This window comes from Phasianus colchicus, chromosome 9, assembly GCF_987193195.1.
Source record: "Phasianus colchicus chromosome 9, bPhaCol1.hap1.1, whole genome shotgun sequence".
Taxonomy (NCBI): Eukaryota; Metazoa; Chordata; class Aves; order Galliformes; family Phasianidae; genus Phasianus; species Phasianus colchicus.
Genome location: NC_143444.1, coordinates 27796310 through 27811798, shown reverse-complemented (window position 1 = coordinate 27811798; position 15489 = coordinate 27796310). Strand labels below are relative to the sequence as shown.

Genomic DNA, 15489 nt, shown 5'->3' with positions numbered 1-15489 from the left:
AAACAGTTATGACCCTAACAGCAGGAAGGGGGAAGGATGCTTACATTAAAAATAAATAAATTTAAAAAAAAAACAAATGGAAAGATACCTTTAGTGAGGGAATAACTTTTCCCTTTGCTTGTTTCTCTCCCTCATGCCCTGATCTGCAGAGCACTTGAGTTCCCTCTCATTTCAGTCATTTCTTAATCAGGTTTTTTTTTTTTTCGGAGGGGCAAAGGGAAAGGTTGTGTAGAGGGACTCAGTCAGGAGGAAGAGGAAGGTGTGCTTAGCAGAGCTGATTTCACCTGCAGCTTGGCCACCTGCATGCCAAGGTCCTCATCCTCTGTGCTTCAGAGAAGTTGGGTTTTTTGGCTTTTTAAAGTGTGTTTCAGAAGCTCCAGTCCTTTCACAGGCATTTCAGTACCCCCAAACCTTGAACTCTCGGGACTCCTGTGCTGGTGCTGGTTGTCCCCCTGATTTTTCACATGTGTAAACACAATGTGGCTCCCTCTGCTCTCGCTTCACCCAGCTGCAGCTCAGAAAGATGCTCAAACTAAATCAAAGTTCTTTCTTACGCTGCAGTAATACCAAATCCTGCTCAGCTACTCCAGAAAGGGGAGGTGGGGTGGGGACAGCCAGCCCAAGGAGGAACAAACTCTAAAATTAAGCAGATCTGGGTTAATATATTCTGCCTTTCTGTTGATTCATTTTCTGAAGTGGATTTGCATGCTGCTCTGTTGACTCACTTCTGTTTGTTCCTTCTAAGAGACTTCAAAAACACATTACCATATTTTGGTTGTAGGTTTATCCTCTCTGCATTGTCGCCTACGTTGGGTTTTTAGCGCGAGGCTCAGAGTCTGTCAGGAGACAAACGTGTGTGTTCGAGTTTTGTTTTGTTTTTCCCCTCGAGACTGTCGAGCTAAAGCGAGTGCAGCGTCAAGGGAGTTGTGTCATTCCCTACCACGAGGAAGGGAGGAGTCCCTGAATCCACAGCTCTACATCCATTCTAGGGCAGGGGGAGGACACCTTCAAGCAATATTGCCCGTGCTGTGTTAGCACTGCCATGGCTGAGGATGCAGGACCTGCTGCTGCACCTGCAATGCTCCTTTTGTGAGGGATTGCAAAAAAGTTTTGTACATGGCATTTGCCAGCACGACCAGCGCCAAGGAAAGCATTGAGCTGCTCGCTTCCCACTTGCTGAGATTGCTGCAAAGCCTGGCAGCGCTGCGTGGGCTGGCGGCAGGTCTGGGAGCCGGGAGGAGCTGTGAAATTCTCAGAGCTTTATTTTTTACTCTGCCGCTCCCTGTGTACGTACATGACGGGGAGTTTTGCAGAAGCGTGCCCTCCCCTCAGCTCAACTGTTCAGCAGCTCAGTTGTTGCCTTCCTGACCTGGTGCTGCCTTCCCAAAGCTGGGAGCAGCCATCAAAAATACTGACCCAAGATCAGAGCCCATAGCTCCCCGTTTGCCCAGCACTTCTCCTTGTTCTTGTTAAAGCATTGCACCAGAACCTTCCCAAACATGGCTTAAAATTTACTCCAGATGCCCAGAGAGCGCCCAGCCGTGACATCCTGGTGTCCTGACAACTGCTAATTACAGACCAACTGTGAATCACCTCTTACAGCCCAACTCTACTGCTTTTCCCCTCAAGGATCCACACTTTTAACTCTGCATCACATAACTCAGTACCTCTGTTAAAGTCTCTGCAGCTCGCTGTCTCAGTCAGTGCTTGCCCAGCACGCAGGTCGCTCAGCACAGCTGTGTTCCTCCCCACCCTCCTCCAGCATCTTTCAGATGGCTCCCTTTGCCTCCCTTTCAGCTCCAATTAAACATGCTGAGCTTTTTTTTTTTTTTTAAACGAGAAGTTTGATACTGCAATTCAGTGCAAATGGCTGGAATTTGGATCAATTACGGCCTTGCTCGTAATTTGTTTGGGGAAACCCTTGTCTGCCTCCTCCAAACAAACTTCCTAGATGCTCACAGCAGAGCAGTGCATAAATCCAGGGAAAAGTTGGCAGTGCTGAAGTAAGAACTTAAAATTCAGCTGTGAGTGCTTGGGGAGCTGTGCCCCTCTCCTGCTCTAAATAGCAGAAATGCTGCCAGAACTGATGCATCATGGCATGGTTGACCTGATGGGAGATGCACTGAGATTCGTGGGTGTCAGTGGAGCTCTGGGGCTGCGGGCACCCTGCTCCTGGGGGACACTGAGCCCCAGCAGCCAGTGGGCACTGCAGTTTTTGCCCACCATGATGCCTTCCTCCTCCTCCTCTTCCTCCTTTTCCTCTCCTCCTGCTGCAGGCTGCAGGGCACAGGGACCACAGCATGCCATTTCCTCCCCTGCCTTGCTTAAGAAAGAAAAAAAAAAGACAAAAACTACAAAGCCGCATTTGGGAGCAGGCTTGCAGAGTGGGGGAAGGCAGCGGCTGTGCTCTTGCAGCGCGACCTAAATCAGGCTGTGCATCGCCCAGAGGGCAGCGAGCACAGCACAAATCCAATGGAGCGCAGCATGCGGGGATTCCTCCTCCTGCAGCACTCTGGGCTGGGCTTTGTACTGGGGCTGTTGTAACGAGATGAAGGCTTGGGGGGGGACTCTGAGGGTTGGGGTGTCCTGTGGCTATGGGATGTCCTGTGGCTCTGGGGTGCCGGGGTGGCCGTGGGTGCTGAGCAGCTCCTGGGGGATTTTGGCAGAGCCATGTGGCTGCAGAAAAACAAACCCCACTGCTCTGCCCTGCTGGGAGCAGACGGGCTTTGCGTTACTGTGGTTTTGTTTTTTAAGTTGTTATTTTTTTCTGTCGTCACCTAATTATCTTCAGCGTTCTTTTTTGCAAACTAACCCTCTTGTTTTTTTGTTTGTTTGTGTCTTTTTTCCCTTCTCTTTCCCTCTCCGGTTTCCCCTCTCGTTATGGTAGACTGATCCTTGGTTATCGTTGCAGAACTATGGCAGCGGCATGAGACCTCCGCCCAACTCCTTAGGCCCTGGCATGCCTGGAATTAACATGTAAGCCCTCTCAGCCCACACTGGGCACAAGTGTCCATGCACTTTCAGGACCTGGGGTGCCACCCGGCTGCCCCGGGACGTGCAGAGTGCTGGATAACAGCAGAACTTTATTTTTCTGTTTCATTTTGTCCTCAGGGGGCCGGGAGCTGGCAGACCATGGCCCAACCCCAGCAGTGCTAACTCTGTGAGTATGCTCTGTCCTCGTGTTTAAGGCACAACGGCTGCTTGGGGAGCATCCCTAACATGGGACACACAGCCTGGGTGTCTGTGGGGCTTGGGGATGCTTTCCCCTGGCCCTGGTTGCTAAAATCTGCTCTTCTCTCCATGTAGATCCCATACTCTTCTTCATCGCCTGGTACATATGTGGTGAGTTCTCCCAGCTCTGTGCAGGCACAGGTGAAAGTAGGGCCTGTGGGGTTGGCTTTGGGGCTGGGAGGGCATTTGGAAATGAGGGGCAGCGGGGATGTTACACAGCATTCCCCACGCTTAGCACTGCTGAGGTCCAGCCTGGTGGCTTCGGAGCTGCGCTCTGGGGTGCATCAGGGCAGCGGTGTGGCTCACCCAGCTCTGTCTCTCTGCAGGGTCCTCCTGGTGGCGGCGGCCCTCCAGGGACACCCATCATGCCCAGCCCCGCAGGTAGGAGCCCACACCTCTCCCTGGGGCCAGCCTCGCTCCCCCCATTGTGCTGTGAGGGGAGCGTGGTGCCACAGCTGCAGGGGAGGAGCTGCGGCGCGGCTGTGGCTGCTCCTTCTCCTCCTGCATTTTGATGAGGAGCCCTGACCTACATTTCTGGCTGGGTCCTAACAAAACTCGCCGACCTCACAGCCAGGCCCCTCCCTCCTGCCCCCGTATTTTGGAATAATCCCATATGTATTCATGGATTCGAGGTTTTGTGGTATAGGGTATGTGGCTGCACTTTATCTCTCTGCACATCCCCCGACAAGCGAGCCCTGTGCTTCCTGGTTAGAAGTTGAATTATTTTTTCACAGTTGAATTTCTGTGATTAAAAACTTTGTGGATCTTCATTAAATACAAATTAGCCAGAAAATGGTGGTACTTAGAGGGAATTTTAGGTGATAAAATACAAAAGAATGAGTTCAAGTGGCATGAGTTTGTTTTAATTAAGAAATGAATTAATCACCAGACTTACTGGGCTTCACTGTTCCACAGATTCAACAAATTCAAGTGACAACATCTACACAATGATTAATCCAGTACCGCCCGCAGGCAGTCGATCGAATGTAAGTCTGCTTTCTAATAATTTACATATCAGATACCATAACAAATCATAATTAACTTCATCAGTTGAGAGTAAAGCAGTTTAATTGATTTCAGCCATTTGTTACAAAATAGAAATAAAACAAACCATCAAAAAGTGATTAACTCTTCGGCGACTTTGTTAATTTTTTATGCTTATCAAGAGGGCGGCTGTCCTGCTGCTCTGGTCAAGGTGGTGGCAAGCTGCTGGATTTGGAGGGATTCAAGCATCAACTGCCCTAATTGCTTATATAAATATGGAGAGAGCCCTTGGTGCTGGTATGGCTTGCACGCCTGGGTCTGGCCAGCTGTTGTAGGGGGATGTGGAGGACCACAAGCCCATGGTGTTGGCACAGTCTCTGGGTTTGGCCAAATGTTGTAGGTAGATGTGGATGACTACAGCCCCCAGGGTGTGTCCTGCAGCCTTTGGAGGTGGGCACATCCATCTTATCCAGTTACAGTCAGGCTGGGAGATGGGACCCCGGAGTCACCACAGCCTGGGTGTTGCCTTTTGGCTGACGCAGTGTTGTTACCTTTCGGCTGACGCGGTGTTGTTGCCTTCCCTTCCACAGTTCCCGATGGGCCCTGGCTCTGACGGCCCCATGGGTGGCATGGGTGGCATGGAGCCCCATCACATGAATGGATCGTTAGGTGAGCACCCGCCCCGTGCCTCGGAGAGCCCCCGTTGTTGTCCTACTGAGTGGGGTTCGTGGAGGGGAGCGGGGTTGTGGCTGCATCTTCAATAAGGCTTTTCTCATTTGTCCCCACCCCACAGGGTCAGGAGACATAGATGGACTTCCAAAAGTAAGTGAGCTGCTGGGTGGCTGTGGGAACTCCCTTTCCTGGGGATGTGAGCGGGGCAGGCCGGGGTGCATGGGGACCCACTGACTGCTTACCCTGTGCTCTCGTGCAGAATTCTCCAAACAACATAAGTGGCATTAGCAATCCCCCGGGCACTCCAAGAGACGACGGGGAGCTGGGAGGCAACTTTCTCCATTCCTTCCAAAACGACAATGTGAGTCTGGGGATGAGGATGGGTGCCCTCCATCTGTTTTGCTGTTTACAAGCAGCTCTGGGACAGAAGGTGGAGGAGGAAGAAAGGCGTGGGGCGGGTATGGGTGGAAGCGAGCTTGGCTTCTCCCAGGGCAGAGAGACGTGGGGAATGGAGGTGAGGAGGCTGTGGGAGAGGCTCCCATGGGATGGAGGCCAGCTGGGACATGCTGCTCCACTCCCACCTCCACTCCCCACTGCTGTCGGGAGTCACTGGGGTTCCTCCAGAGTGATAGGAGGTGAGGGTGAGACCTGCAGCCTGCTCACAGTGCTGGGCATGGGCGCAGGCGCCTCGCCTGCTTTTACTATATTAGCATTACATACATGCAAACAGCTTAATTATTTTATTTTTTCAATTGCTTCTTACCCCATACTGCTGTGGTTATTTTCTCTCTGGAAAGGCAACTTGCAGAGCAGATTATATCCTGATAAAGGAGTCTCCACCGTCCTCTCTCCGTCTGATTTATTCGCTCCCATTACATTGCCTTGCAGCTTCCATGAGCCCCAACCTCAGTCTTCTGTCTCCTCTCCACATGGAGCAGCACGGTGCTCGGGGCTGGCGCTCACCATGGCTTTGTCTCTCTTGCAGTATTCCCCCAGCATGACGATGAGTGTGTGATTTCCCTCCCCCTCCTCCTCTCCAGGATCAAGAGAGTCAGCTGCCGTTCGGAGGATCTCAAAGAATTATGCAAGAAGAAGCTAGGTGTATGGGCAGGGAGACGCGTGGCGGGGCCAGCACCCCAGGTTTAGTTTCATGCAATAAAAAGGCTGAACTTTTTATTCCATAAAACATGAAGGACAAAACTTAAAATATTTCAAGACATGATGACAAGATCCTTCTTTGTGCAGAAGGGTTTATATATGTACATGACACTTCTTTTTGGAAACAAATGGAAGCCTCTAGCACCCAACTCCGATCTCTTTGCTTTGTTCTTTTAAATAAAGACAGAAACAGAACCCCGTTGTATGTTTGTGCCGTGCGACACCAGGAAGCTAGTCTAGATATGAAATCTCATGTTGTCTCTGTTGTAGTCATTTTTTAAATAAACTGGACAGTTTACAATGGTGGTTTTCGTTTGGAAGGCCTGGTTGGTTTTTGTTTTTTGTTTTTTGTTTTTTTTTTTTTTGCTTCGGTTTTGTTGTTGGTTTTTGGTTTTTTTTTTCCTTTTTGTTTTGTTTTGGGTTCTATTTGTGTTCATTCGCAGCACAACGCTTCCTCCTCCAGTAACAAGATGAAGAGACTCCACCACCTCGTGATAAAGGCGCTAACGCAGGTGGCCCCCGTAGGATCACATCCTCGGTTCGCTGTGATCTCCCTCCCCGTGGCTGTGGCATGCACTGTGTTAGTCTGTCCCCCCCCCTGGAGTACGCCAAGAACTCTGTCCCTCCCCTCCTCGAGCTGGTTCACCACTAACACCAATTTGACTTTTTAAATCCACCGAAAGAAAGGAGAACCAAAGGGCTGCTCCGCCCTGGGACTTTGAAGCTGTGATCTCAGCCAACCTCGGTTCTTTTGGGGCTTTTTATTTTTGCTTTGTCTTTTTGCTTTGTTGTTCCTTTAAAGATGTGCTCTTGTCGGGGTTTCACTTCTCTGTGAGTTGGAACTGGATGGAGATCTTTTCTAAGCAGTTACTGTTGTTGCGATGTATCCTTGCTACTCTGTACCCTGTCATAAGGACACGGCAGGAAGGGGCCCCGCGCTGGGAGGGGTGGGTACCGTATGGCACCCCCTGCACTGCTCTTCGTTTTTCTCAATCTCCATTTCTGCTCCGTGTATATCATACTCTGTAAAATATTATCTCCCTGGATTGACCCTTGTGCGGATTATTGAAAGCATTGTATCTTGTTTCAGTGTTTTTTCTTACCTTGTAGTCTGGTTCTAAAATACCGAGAGGGGAAAAAAAAAAAAAAAAAAAAAAGAAAAAAGAAAAAAAAAAAAGTAATTATTATTATACATTGTAGTTTGTGTACGATATTTGTTGATAATGTTTTATTAAAGGGATGTCTTTTTTCCGCACCCCTTCATTGAAATGTTTTTGGGAACATTTGGCTTGTTTTTATTATTCTGACTGCAAGACATGAGATGACGACAGAACTTTTTTTAGTGTGTAATACGAATTTTTTTAAATGTTTGCCTTCTTTTTCCTAGGCATTAATTGTGCTTTCCCTGTAGGGGTAGGGAGGGGCGGGCGGGGGCACTCATCCTTACAGTCAGGTTACTGCTTTCAAGGTAACGCTATGAATGACCGAATGAAGATTTGTTGCGTCGCAGATACGCCCGTGGGCTCCACAAGGGGTCCATTTTTCTTTCTTTTTTCTGCTTTTCCATCTTTTTTCTTTTCTTTTTCTTTTTTTTTTTTTTTTTTTTTTTTGTCCTGACGCGAGGAAATGAAAGGACCAGTTTTAATGTATTTTAAAATGAATAGCTAAATTATTGTCTTCATTGGTATGGGATGGATTTTTTTGAATGAAACGGTTCTTCCCCTTCCCCCCTCCCCCTCCCCATGCTGTAATAAATATCAACATAAACATTTGAATCCGGTGCACAGCTGTTTGTTCGTGGCGCGGGCTGTGTTTATGGCTGTGAGCTCTGTGCATGCAGGCTCAGACCTGGTGCAGTGCCTGGGCTGGGGCTGCTGGAGGCCATCTTTGTGGCAGTGGTGAGGGTGATGTGCTGGCAGCGCCTGAGGACAGGCTGCTTTTGTGGTGCTTTCCTGGATTTGCGAAGCATTGTGGAGCAAATTCAGCTTTTAGCCTGGGAAAGCCATAGAATGGTTGGGTTGGGAGGGATCTCAAAGCTCACTTTGCTCCGACCTCTGCTGCAGGCTGGCTGTAGCCACCAGGGCAGGTGTTGCAATGAAAGGCCACAATGAGGTCTCCCCGCAGTCTTCTCTTCTCTGGGCTGAAGCTCAAGCCCTCTGAGCATCTTCGTGGCCCTCCTCTGGGCCTCTCCAACAGCCCTTCATCTTTCTGAGCTGGGGACCTGCAGCCTGGGCACAGAACTGCAGATGGGGCCCTGTGGTGCGGGCACTAAGGGTGCTGATGGGCACCTGATAGCTCCTCATGGCAGAGCCAGGTGGGGGTCTGGGGTTGCACAGAAGCACTTTCTGGGGCTAGAAAGGCAGATTTCTGCACTCTGTCCCTCAGTGTGTAGGGACCCTCATGCTCACCAGTTCTTGGATTATATCTTTCAACACAGCACTGAGAGCTGCCAAGCTCCTTCCTCAGCAGCCTCCCAAGCCCGGCCCCAGGGATAATTGTCTCCCACGTCGGTGCTCATTAAATTAAAGGAGGAGGTGAGCGAGCAGGGGCTCCAGCCAGGTACAGAGTGTACTTGCTGGCACCGCTATCAGCCCCCGATGTTGGGCCCATAACTGGGCCTGAGCCAGGGGAAAGCAGTGCTGGAGAAACAGTCCTCATCTTGAGCAGCAGCAAGGGACTCGGCACGCGATGCACTTGCTCCGTGCCCTCAATGCCCACCGCTGTGAGTGGGAGCAGCCTGTGCAGCTCCCAGAGACAAGAGGATCCCAAGAACAGCTCAGCAGGCTCACGGTGCTGGCGGCTGCTCCTAATGGAGGGAGCAGGAGCTCTTCTTGCAGCTCTCCCTGGCGGCACAGCCAGTATGTTCTCCCACGTTCTGCTTCCCGACTGCCACTCATGAAATGTTAATGCCTGCTTCTCGGGCCGTGCTGAGGTAATGCCCTTTAGCTGCTGACGAGCCTTTATGACTTATTGATGCCCGCCCAGATGTGCCTCTGTGCCCCATCCCCGGCTCCAGTTTGAGTCCAGCGGAGGAGAGCGTGGGTCCACTGGATTGCATGCAGTGCAATCACCTGCAGCAGGGTTCAGCCACCCCAGGAGCCCAGCTCTGCCCACTCTGACCTCCCTCTGGGACCTCAGAGCTCACCCAGGACACGGGGCTGCTGCACCCCCCCACCATGAGCACGAACTGGGGCTGGCAGCTCACGTGGCTTCTGAGTGACCAAAGCTGGTACCTGGAGCGACTTCATTTCCCCACTGAGTGTCCAATGTTTTACTGCTGCCACCATTTTTCAAAACTGCCTTTGTTCTGCCCTCCTCCATCCCTTCCCATGCTTTGTCTCTAACTCCTGGTGCAGGCAGGACTCCAGCCTGCCTGTTTCTTCTCTCCTGCTGCCTTTACTAGCAGTGATTTCTTTGTGGAGAGGAAAAAGCAGCTGAAGGGACTTTGGCTCTTTCCCACGCAGAACACCTCCACAGGCTGCCCTGCCTACCAGGAGCACGCAAGATGTTTCATCTCTCTCTTCATGCCCCCTCTTTACCACAACCGATCTTTCAACAGCTTCCTTAGCAAAGCTGAGGAATGCAAGCTCAGATGAGTGCAGGGCTGGCCGCTCAGCAGGGCTGCCTCCCTGCGCCGGGCGATGACCCACGACAGGAAGGGTGAGCAATGTCACTTCCAGCTGTTCTGCAGGGCCCCCACCACATAGCAGAGAGCCGACGAGCCTGAAGAGACAGAACCACCACCTGGAACAGCCTCTGCAAAGCACAACTATTAAAAGATGTTCCTAAATAGCCGGGTGCAAATTACAGATTTAAACAGATGAGCTGAATTGAGCAGCCCTTTGAACAGGCGGAATTAACATAATTTAGATCAATGCAACACTTACTAGATTATTTCTCTTTCAAGCATTTTCTTCTAACTATTGAGAGATTTATTAATTTAACTCACAGAAGACGCATCCCGATTCACTGAGCCCAACAGCTGATCTCAAGTTTGACGAGCAAGGACCTGTTTTCTGAAATCTGCAGAGCAGAGCTGCTTGATAGCCTGAGACTGGAGCACACAACGGAGGTGCTCATCCAGATGGTCAGACGAGATCACAAAGCACAGACCAGTCTCTGACACGAGAGACTGACGTGATACGAATTTCTTGGAAATGTATGTGCTCTTCCACTCCTTAAAATAACACAGGCTGTCCTACTCCTTCCCATGTGCTGAAGGGTAACTGTGCAGAACTGGGAAACACTTCACATTTGGTGGGAGGTAATTTAACCTTCATCTTACAGAAAAAAAACACACTTAATCCCCCCATTTTAAGAGAACATGCTTCCTGCTCAGTTAGCTCTGTGTGGCAGGAAGAAATTCTTTGTGTTTTTAGCAGCCACTGCCAGTTACCAGGCACCAAAGTTTCATGCTACGCTCCACAGTGCTTTCCCAAAATGGATACTTCTCTTCATCAGTATTGGGAGGGGTGAAAGAACTGCAGTTCTGCAGGTTCAACAAACCAGTCTCCCTGATTAAGTACTTTGGGAACTAAGAGCAGGGCAGCACAACACCCCAAAGCAGCCAGGAGCAAAGCAAAGAAAAACCCACACAGAAGGAGAAAGGCATGACTCAGACTCCCCTCTTCAAGCTCCTCAGGTACCTCCCATGTACACCGCACTCACAGGTACTCTGAAAATAGGTTTGTCTGTGCAAAAGCACACAGAGCACAGCAGCTGTGCAAAGGAACCACGACTGGTTTATGTTCCTGCTAGGTAACCGTGGAAACATGCAGGAGGATGCACTCGATCACTCTGCAACCTCACAGAGGTGAACTCCTCAAATTAAACTTTCTTCAAGCACAATTTGGTTTTAAAAAAAAATTTACTTTCTGCAGCAATATAATTTATTTCTGAAAGTACATCAGTCCACCTTTCTTTCGCTATGCGATGGTTCTGGCAAAGAGAAGCAGCAGGTACAGTTGGTGAAGGATTTTCATTTGAGCTGAATTTCACACAGTTCCATGCAGATACAGTGCCAGAAACTTCTTGAATGTTTCTGGCTGTAAGCCATATATTCCAGTGGGCTTCTGCAGAGAAAAGACACGGATGCTCAGTTTGCAGTGAAGTGATTAATGTAGACAAACAACGGCTTTAAATACGCTTGAATAAGGCTTCAAAGGTGGTACCTTCCAAACTGTGCTCTCCCTGCCCTCCCCAGGTGGGTTTGTGTGGAGGTACTCCCACTGCTATGAATCTCAGGCTGCGGGAATGCTTTGTCCATCCACCTGAGACGACCTCCCCACGTAACCGGGGCTGACAGCACTATGCTCTATTTACTCTGCAGTGAAGCTGACAGTTGCATGTAAGCTCTTCCTTCGTCAGAGCACAAGTTGATTTCAAACAAGCATACTATGAGATGGTAGATTACAGATGGGGATATCTTTATGTAGGAGTTCATATGACGCTTGGCATGCGGCTTGTATGCTATGCGGTACATCAGCAGTACAAATACTCCCTGGCAGTAACACCTGCTTAAGGCTCTCCTGTAAGAACGGGGCCAGTGCCAGCATCAGTCCCCTCAGCTGGTTTAAAACCCACAGCACAGCCCCGTGCCATCTCCCAGACCTCTGGCAGAGCTGAAAGTGTTGTACACCGAGGACCATTCCAAGCCCAGCAGTGCTTTGCCCCCATTCACTTACTATAACAACTCTTTTCTTGACTTCTGGAACACACTGGGCACGTTCATACAGATTCTGGTCAGAGTCAATCCAGACTAGATTCTTTATGCCATCGTTGGACACGAGGTCTGTTGTATTTAATTGGAACACCAAGAACTGGAAGAGCTGGCCATCTGTGCCAATGCTTTGCACCACTATTGGCTGCTCCAAAACCTGGGGATCATTCTATGAAAGATAGGAAGGAGAACATTTAAAAAGCCAGCTACCACAGAAATTGTACAAGTAGTTGCTGATTCTGCATATTCTACTTGGTTTAAAGCCAAGATTTTAATAAATGTATTGTTACCTTGCCCAGAAAATTACTCTAGTCAAACAAGTTTTGAATGTAGATTTGGTATTTTAATTAAAATTCCTCCTTCAGCCAGCAGTGAAGTATCAATTTGCATACTGAGATGTGGGAAGGGTTAGAGTTTTACAGTTAAACCTTCTCCCTGGCTCCTACCTACTACCACCTCAGTGCATGTCACATCATGAACGTGCTCACTGCTGAGATGGTGTTCTGGATCAGCAGATAGCAGCAGCCATACCTGAAGGTTAGACTAAGACCTCTGGAGTGGGAAGCTATGATACAGTATCCTCAGTGCAGCTTTGAAAACGATTTTAACATGCTACAGCAAGGGAATTCCACAACCTTTCCTGCTGGCTGCGGTGCTAGGGAAAGAACAAAGGCCCAGCAAGACAGCAGCAGTCTCCAATACATACCCCATACAGCACCTTCGCCTTTGCCAGTGCGTTGCCAAAAGCAAACATCAGCATTTTAGCACGGAGCTGTTCTGGTCTGAACCTGTTAGGACGATTGTTGGCCGATTCCAGGAAATACAGAGTGTGAGGATGAGAGTACGGATAACCATCTTTGAAACCTAAACGGCAGATAACCACATCAGAAATCGCTCAGTAAGAGACTACAGAGCCAATGTTTTCTCCCTTATCTTCAGGATCTGTTAAAGCAATTTGCCTGTTTTTTTCTCTCCACAGTACTACCACTGGGGTGCCTGCACTGCACACCCACTGCCCCATTCCCATCCTCCCCCTCCCCAGAACTGTGTGGCAGAAAGGCAAGGACTGCTAGGAAATTGCCACCTCCAACACTTGCCTGTGTCATTGAGCTCTTGGTACACGTTCACCTCCTGAAGGTCAATTGTAGGAGAGATGGGATAGAAAGTCTCCAGAACATGGTCTTTTGTAGCCAGTATCTCTTCCTTGGAGGCTATCGGTGGTATTGGGGTCATAGAGTTCATAAGTATTCCATTCAGGCCACGGATCTGAAGGAGAGTGGATTCTGGGAAGGGAAATCAGACTGCATTCAAACATCACTAAAATAACATCAGGCAAAGGCATACGTTTGCTTCTGGGCAACAGCACTCATGCAGCCCTTTGTTCTACAAGGTTCCTTCTCCCCCTCACCTCCAAACTGATCTTAAATAATAGCACAGCCGTAGGTTCTTTTTCTAAAGCAGCAATGTTGATTACTGGTGTTAGCTTGCTAACTAAGCACATTTAGAAAGATCACTATGCAGATTTGGATACCAAAAATAAGCAACCAGTTTTAAGGCACTTGGTTCTCTTCTCCCACCACCTCGTTGGTATTGCCTAACACCTCAATAATCTCCTGAGGGCAAGGATCCTGCCAACAGTCAAGGCTGCCTATCCACGCAGTGCTACTGAATCAAGAACTGGTTCTGGAAATTGTTCTGTTCTTTCTAAGTCTTCAGCTTATGAGTGCCTTTGTTAGCCCTCTCATGATAAGGAAAAGAGCCAACTGCTTTCAAGCACAGCAGCAACCAACCTCTTTCCCACGTAGCTGCAATCCGGTAGTTTCGAGCCAGCATTCTTCTAGCCAGGGAAGGATACTTCATTGACATTGACCGGCATAAATGTATCAAGTCTTCAAACAATACAGGGCTTTAGAGTTAGGGGAAAAAATAATGGTCACATGAAGTAAATATGCTGCGCTAATGGCAGGCGGATGCTTCTGGGATATGAAAACTATAAAACATTATTGCTAACACAGATTTCAAATTAATACCCAGCAAACCAGCCCTGTTCCAAGTTGGCAGAGGTAATGCTTAGCATTACTTATTTTAAAAATTGACATTGTGCATCAGCTAAAACTTGATCTTAAGCAGAACACAGTCCTTGGCCTAAAAGAAACTTCAGTATAGAGTATGTGTAACGTTGGTACTACTGCCAACCTCCAGAACTGCATTGTTTTGCTCTGTTTACAAGGTGACAAAGGCTCTGACAATTTTGAACCACGGCTCTCTCTACAGCAGCTCCATGTGTGAGTTTTCCTTGTCGTATTACAGCCTCTGGTTCCCACTGATGAACGGCTTTATACCGAAGCCTGAGTGAACACTTACCAATATTTTTCTCTTCTGGGAGCAACTTCTGTGGTCTCCCAGAGCCGTGCGTGTGCAATTGCACGGTGCACGACCTCCTCCTGCTCCTGGAGCTGGTATGCTGGGTTCTCGGCGATGCTGAGCACCGGTGCAGGTAAGCCTTGCACCAGCTTTGTCTTGGTGAGCCACTGCGCCTGCCGAACCCCTCGAAACAAAAGTAAAAACACACACAGGCGTGAATTTCTTCAGGCTGGATATTAGGAAAAAAATCTTATCAGAATGAGTGGAGAGGTACTGGTACAGGCTGCCTGGGAAAGTTACCATCCCAGAGGCATTTAAGAAAAGGGCAGCTGTTGCACTTAGGTTCACGGACAGTGGGCATGGTGGGGTGGGTTGGGGTTGGACTTGTGATCTTGGTGATTTCTGTGGCTCTATGAATGAAGCCACCAGGCAGGTTGGCAATGGGCGTGCAATGCAGCAGGCTGATGGAGGGGTTCATGGAATCATAAAATTGCTTGAGTTGGAAAGGACCCTTAAAGGCCATCTGGTCCCACTCCCTGCACTGAACAGGGACACTCACAGCTCCATCAGATGCTGACAGCCCCATCCAGCCTGACTTTGGGTGTCTCCAGGGATGGCGCATCTCCATCATTTTAGTTTGAAGCCATTTCCCCTCATCCCATCACAGCAGAACCCACTCCAGATTCTGCCCCCTCCCTTCTCACAGCCCCTCTTGAAGCACTGACAGGCTGCCTTCGGGTCTCCCCGGAGCTCTCTCATCTCCGGGCAGCACACCCACAGCTCTCAGCCCATCACAGCGGCGTTGTTCCTTTTCGTGGCCGCGCTGCCACAGATCCGCGTCCTTTATCCGTGTCCCTAAGGACCGCGCCCCGCACGCAGCGCTCCAGACGCGCCGTCCCCGCACTGAGGCCGCCCCGGGCTCCGCACAGCGCGGGTACCTTCCAGCATGCGGACCCGCTGGTGGCAGATGAAGCAGCCGCGCTCCTTGCGCAGCGGCATGTCCTCGTAGCGCGGCCCCGGGCTGTGCCACGGGTCCCTCCAGCCGCGGTCCCAGGGCGGGAAGCGCGGCCGGGCCAGGCCGGGCACGAAGTGCTGCCGGCCCGCGTACGTGATGCTGTCCAGCTCCACCTGCTCGCGCACCGGCCGCCGCTCCACCATCCGGGCCAGCTGGTCCGGCGGCGGCCCGCGGGTGGTCCAGGGGGTGCGGGGCAGCGGGCCGCGGGGACGCGGCGGCCCCGGGCGGGTGAGGATGCCGCGGCTGTGGGCCGCCGCCCGCCTCAGCACCGCGGGCCTCGCCGCCACGGCTCCCACTGCCGCCATCTTGCCGCGGGCCGGCGGGAGGGCGGGGGGGCGGGACCGCG

At 50.3% G+C, this 15489-nt stretch overlaps 2 protein-coding genes across 8 annotated transcripts in view; one reads left to right on the top strand and one right to left on the bottom strand.

Moving 5' to 3' along the window:
• SSBP3 (single stranded DNA binding protein 3) overlaps positions 1-7820 on the top strand; it is a 51348-nt gene extending 43528 nt beyond the window's left edge. For 4 of the 7 annotated variants that reach the window (XM_090146712.1, XM_090146714.1, XM_090146711.1 and 1 more), the window contains 9 exons: positions 2888-2976; positions 3112-3160; positions 3307-3342; positions 3558-3612; positions 4147-4217; positions 4806-4884; positions 5009-5037; positions 5147-5248; positions 5873-7820. In XM_090146712.1, coding sequence (XP_090002838.1) covers positions 2888-2976; positions 3112-3160; positions 3307-3342; positions 3558-3612; positions 4147-4217; positions 4806-4884; positions 5009-5037; positions 5147-5248; positions 5873-5902 — 540 coding nt within the window. In that variant the 3' untranslated portion in view covers positions 5903-7820. The remainder of the gene's footprint in view (positions 1-2887; positions 2977-3111; positions 3161-3306; positions 3343-3557; positions 3613-4146; positions 4218-4805; positions 4885-5008; positions 5038-5146; positions 5249-5872) is intronic. The other 3 variants (XM_090146715.1, XM_031603001.2, XM_031602992.2) reach the window with 1 other exon arrangement.
• Positions 7821-10893: 3073 nt separating this feature from the next.
• MRPL37 (mitochondrial ribosomal protein L37) lies at positions 10894-15467 on the bottom strand. Its single transcript, XM_031602979.2, has 7 exons — positions 15067-15467; positions 14129-14312; positions 13555-13670; positions 12862-13047; positions 12471-12628; positions 11730-11933; positions 10894-11117 (listed from the first exon to the last, which is right to left on the bottom strand). Exons 1-7 carry the CDS (start codon positions 15446-15448, stop codon positions 11040-11042), a joined length of 1308 nt encoding a protein of 435 aa, XP_031458839.1. The 5' UTR covers positions 15449-15467; the 3' UTR covers positions 10894-11039.
• Between the last annotated feature and the right edge of the window lie 22 nt (positions 15468-15489).

Excerpts from the sequence above, each read along its gene's own strand:
- MRPL37 (XM_031602979.2), bottom strand. The coding sequence starts at position 15,448 with ATGGCGGCAGTGGGAGCCGTGGCGGCGAGGCCCGCGGTGCTGAGGCGG. Across the intron at positions 14,313-15,066 it reads GCGGGTCCGCATGCTGGAAG|GGGTTCGGCAGGCGCAGTGG; the intron begins GTACCCGCGCTG and ends TTTTGTTTCGAG. Across the intron at positions 11,934-12,470 it reads AGGCGAAGGTGCTGTATGGG|AATGATCCCCAGGTTTTGGA; the intron begins GTATGTATTGGA and ends TATCTTTCATAG.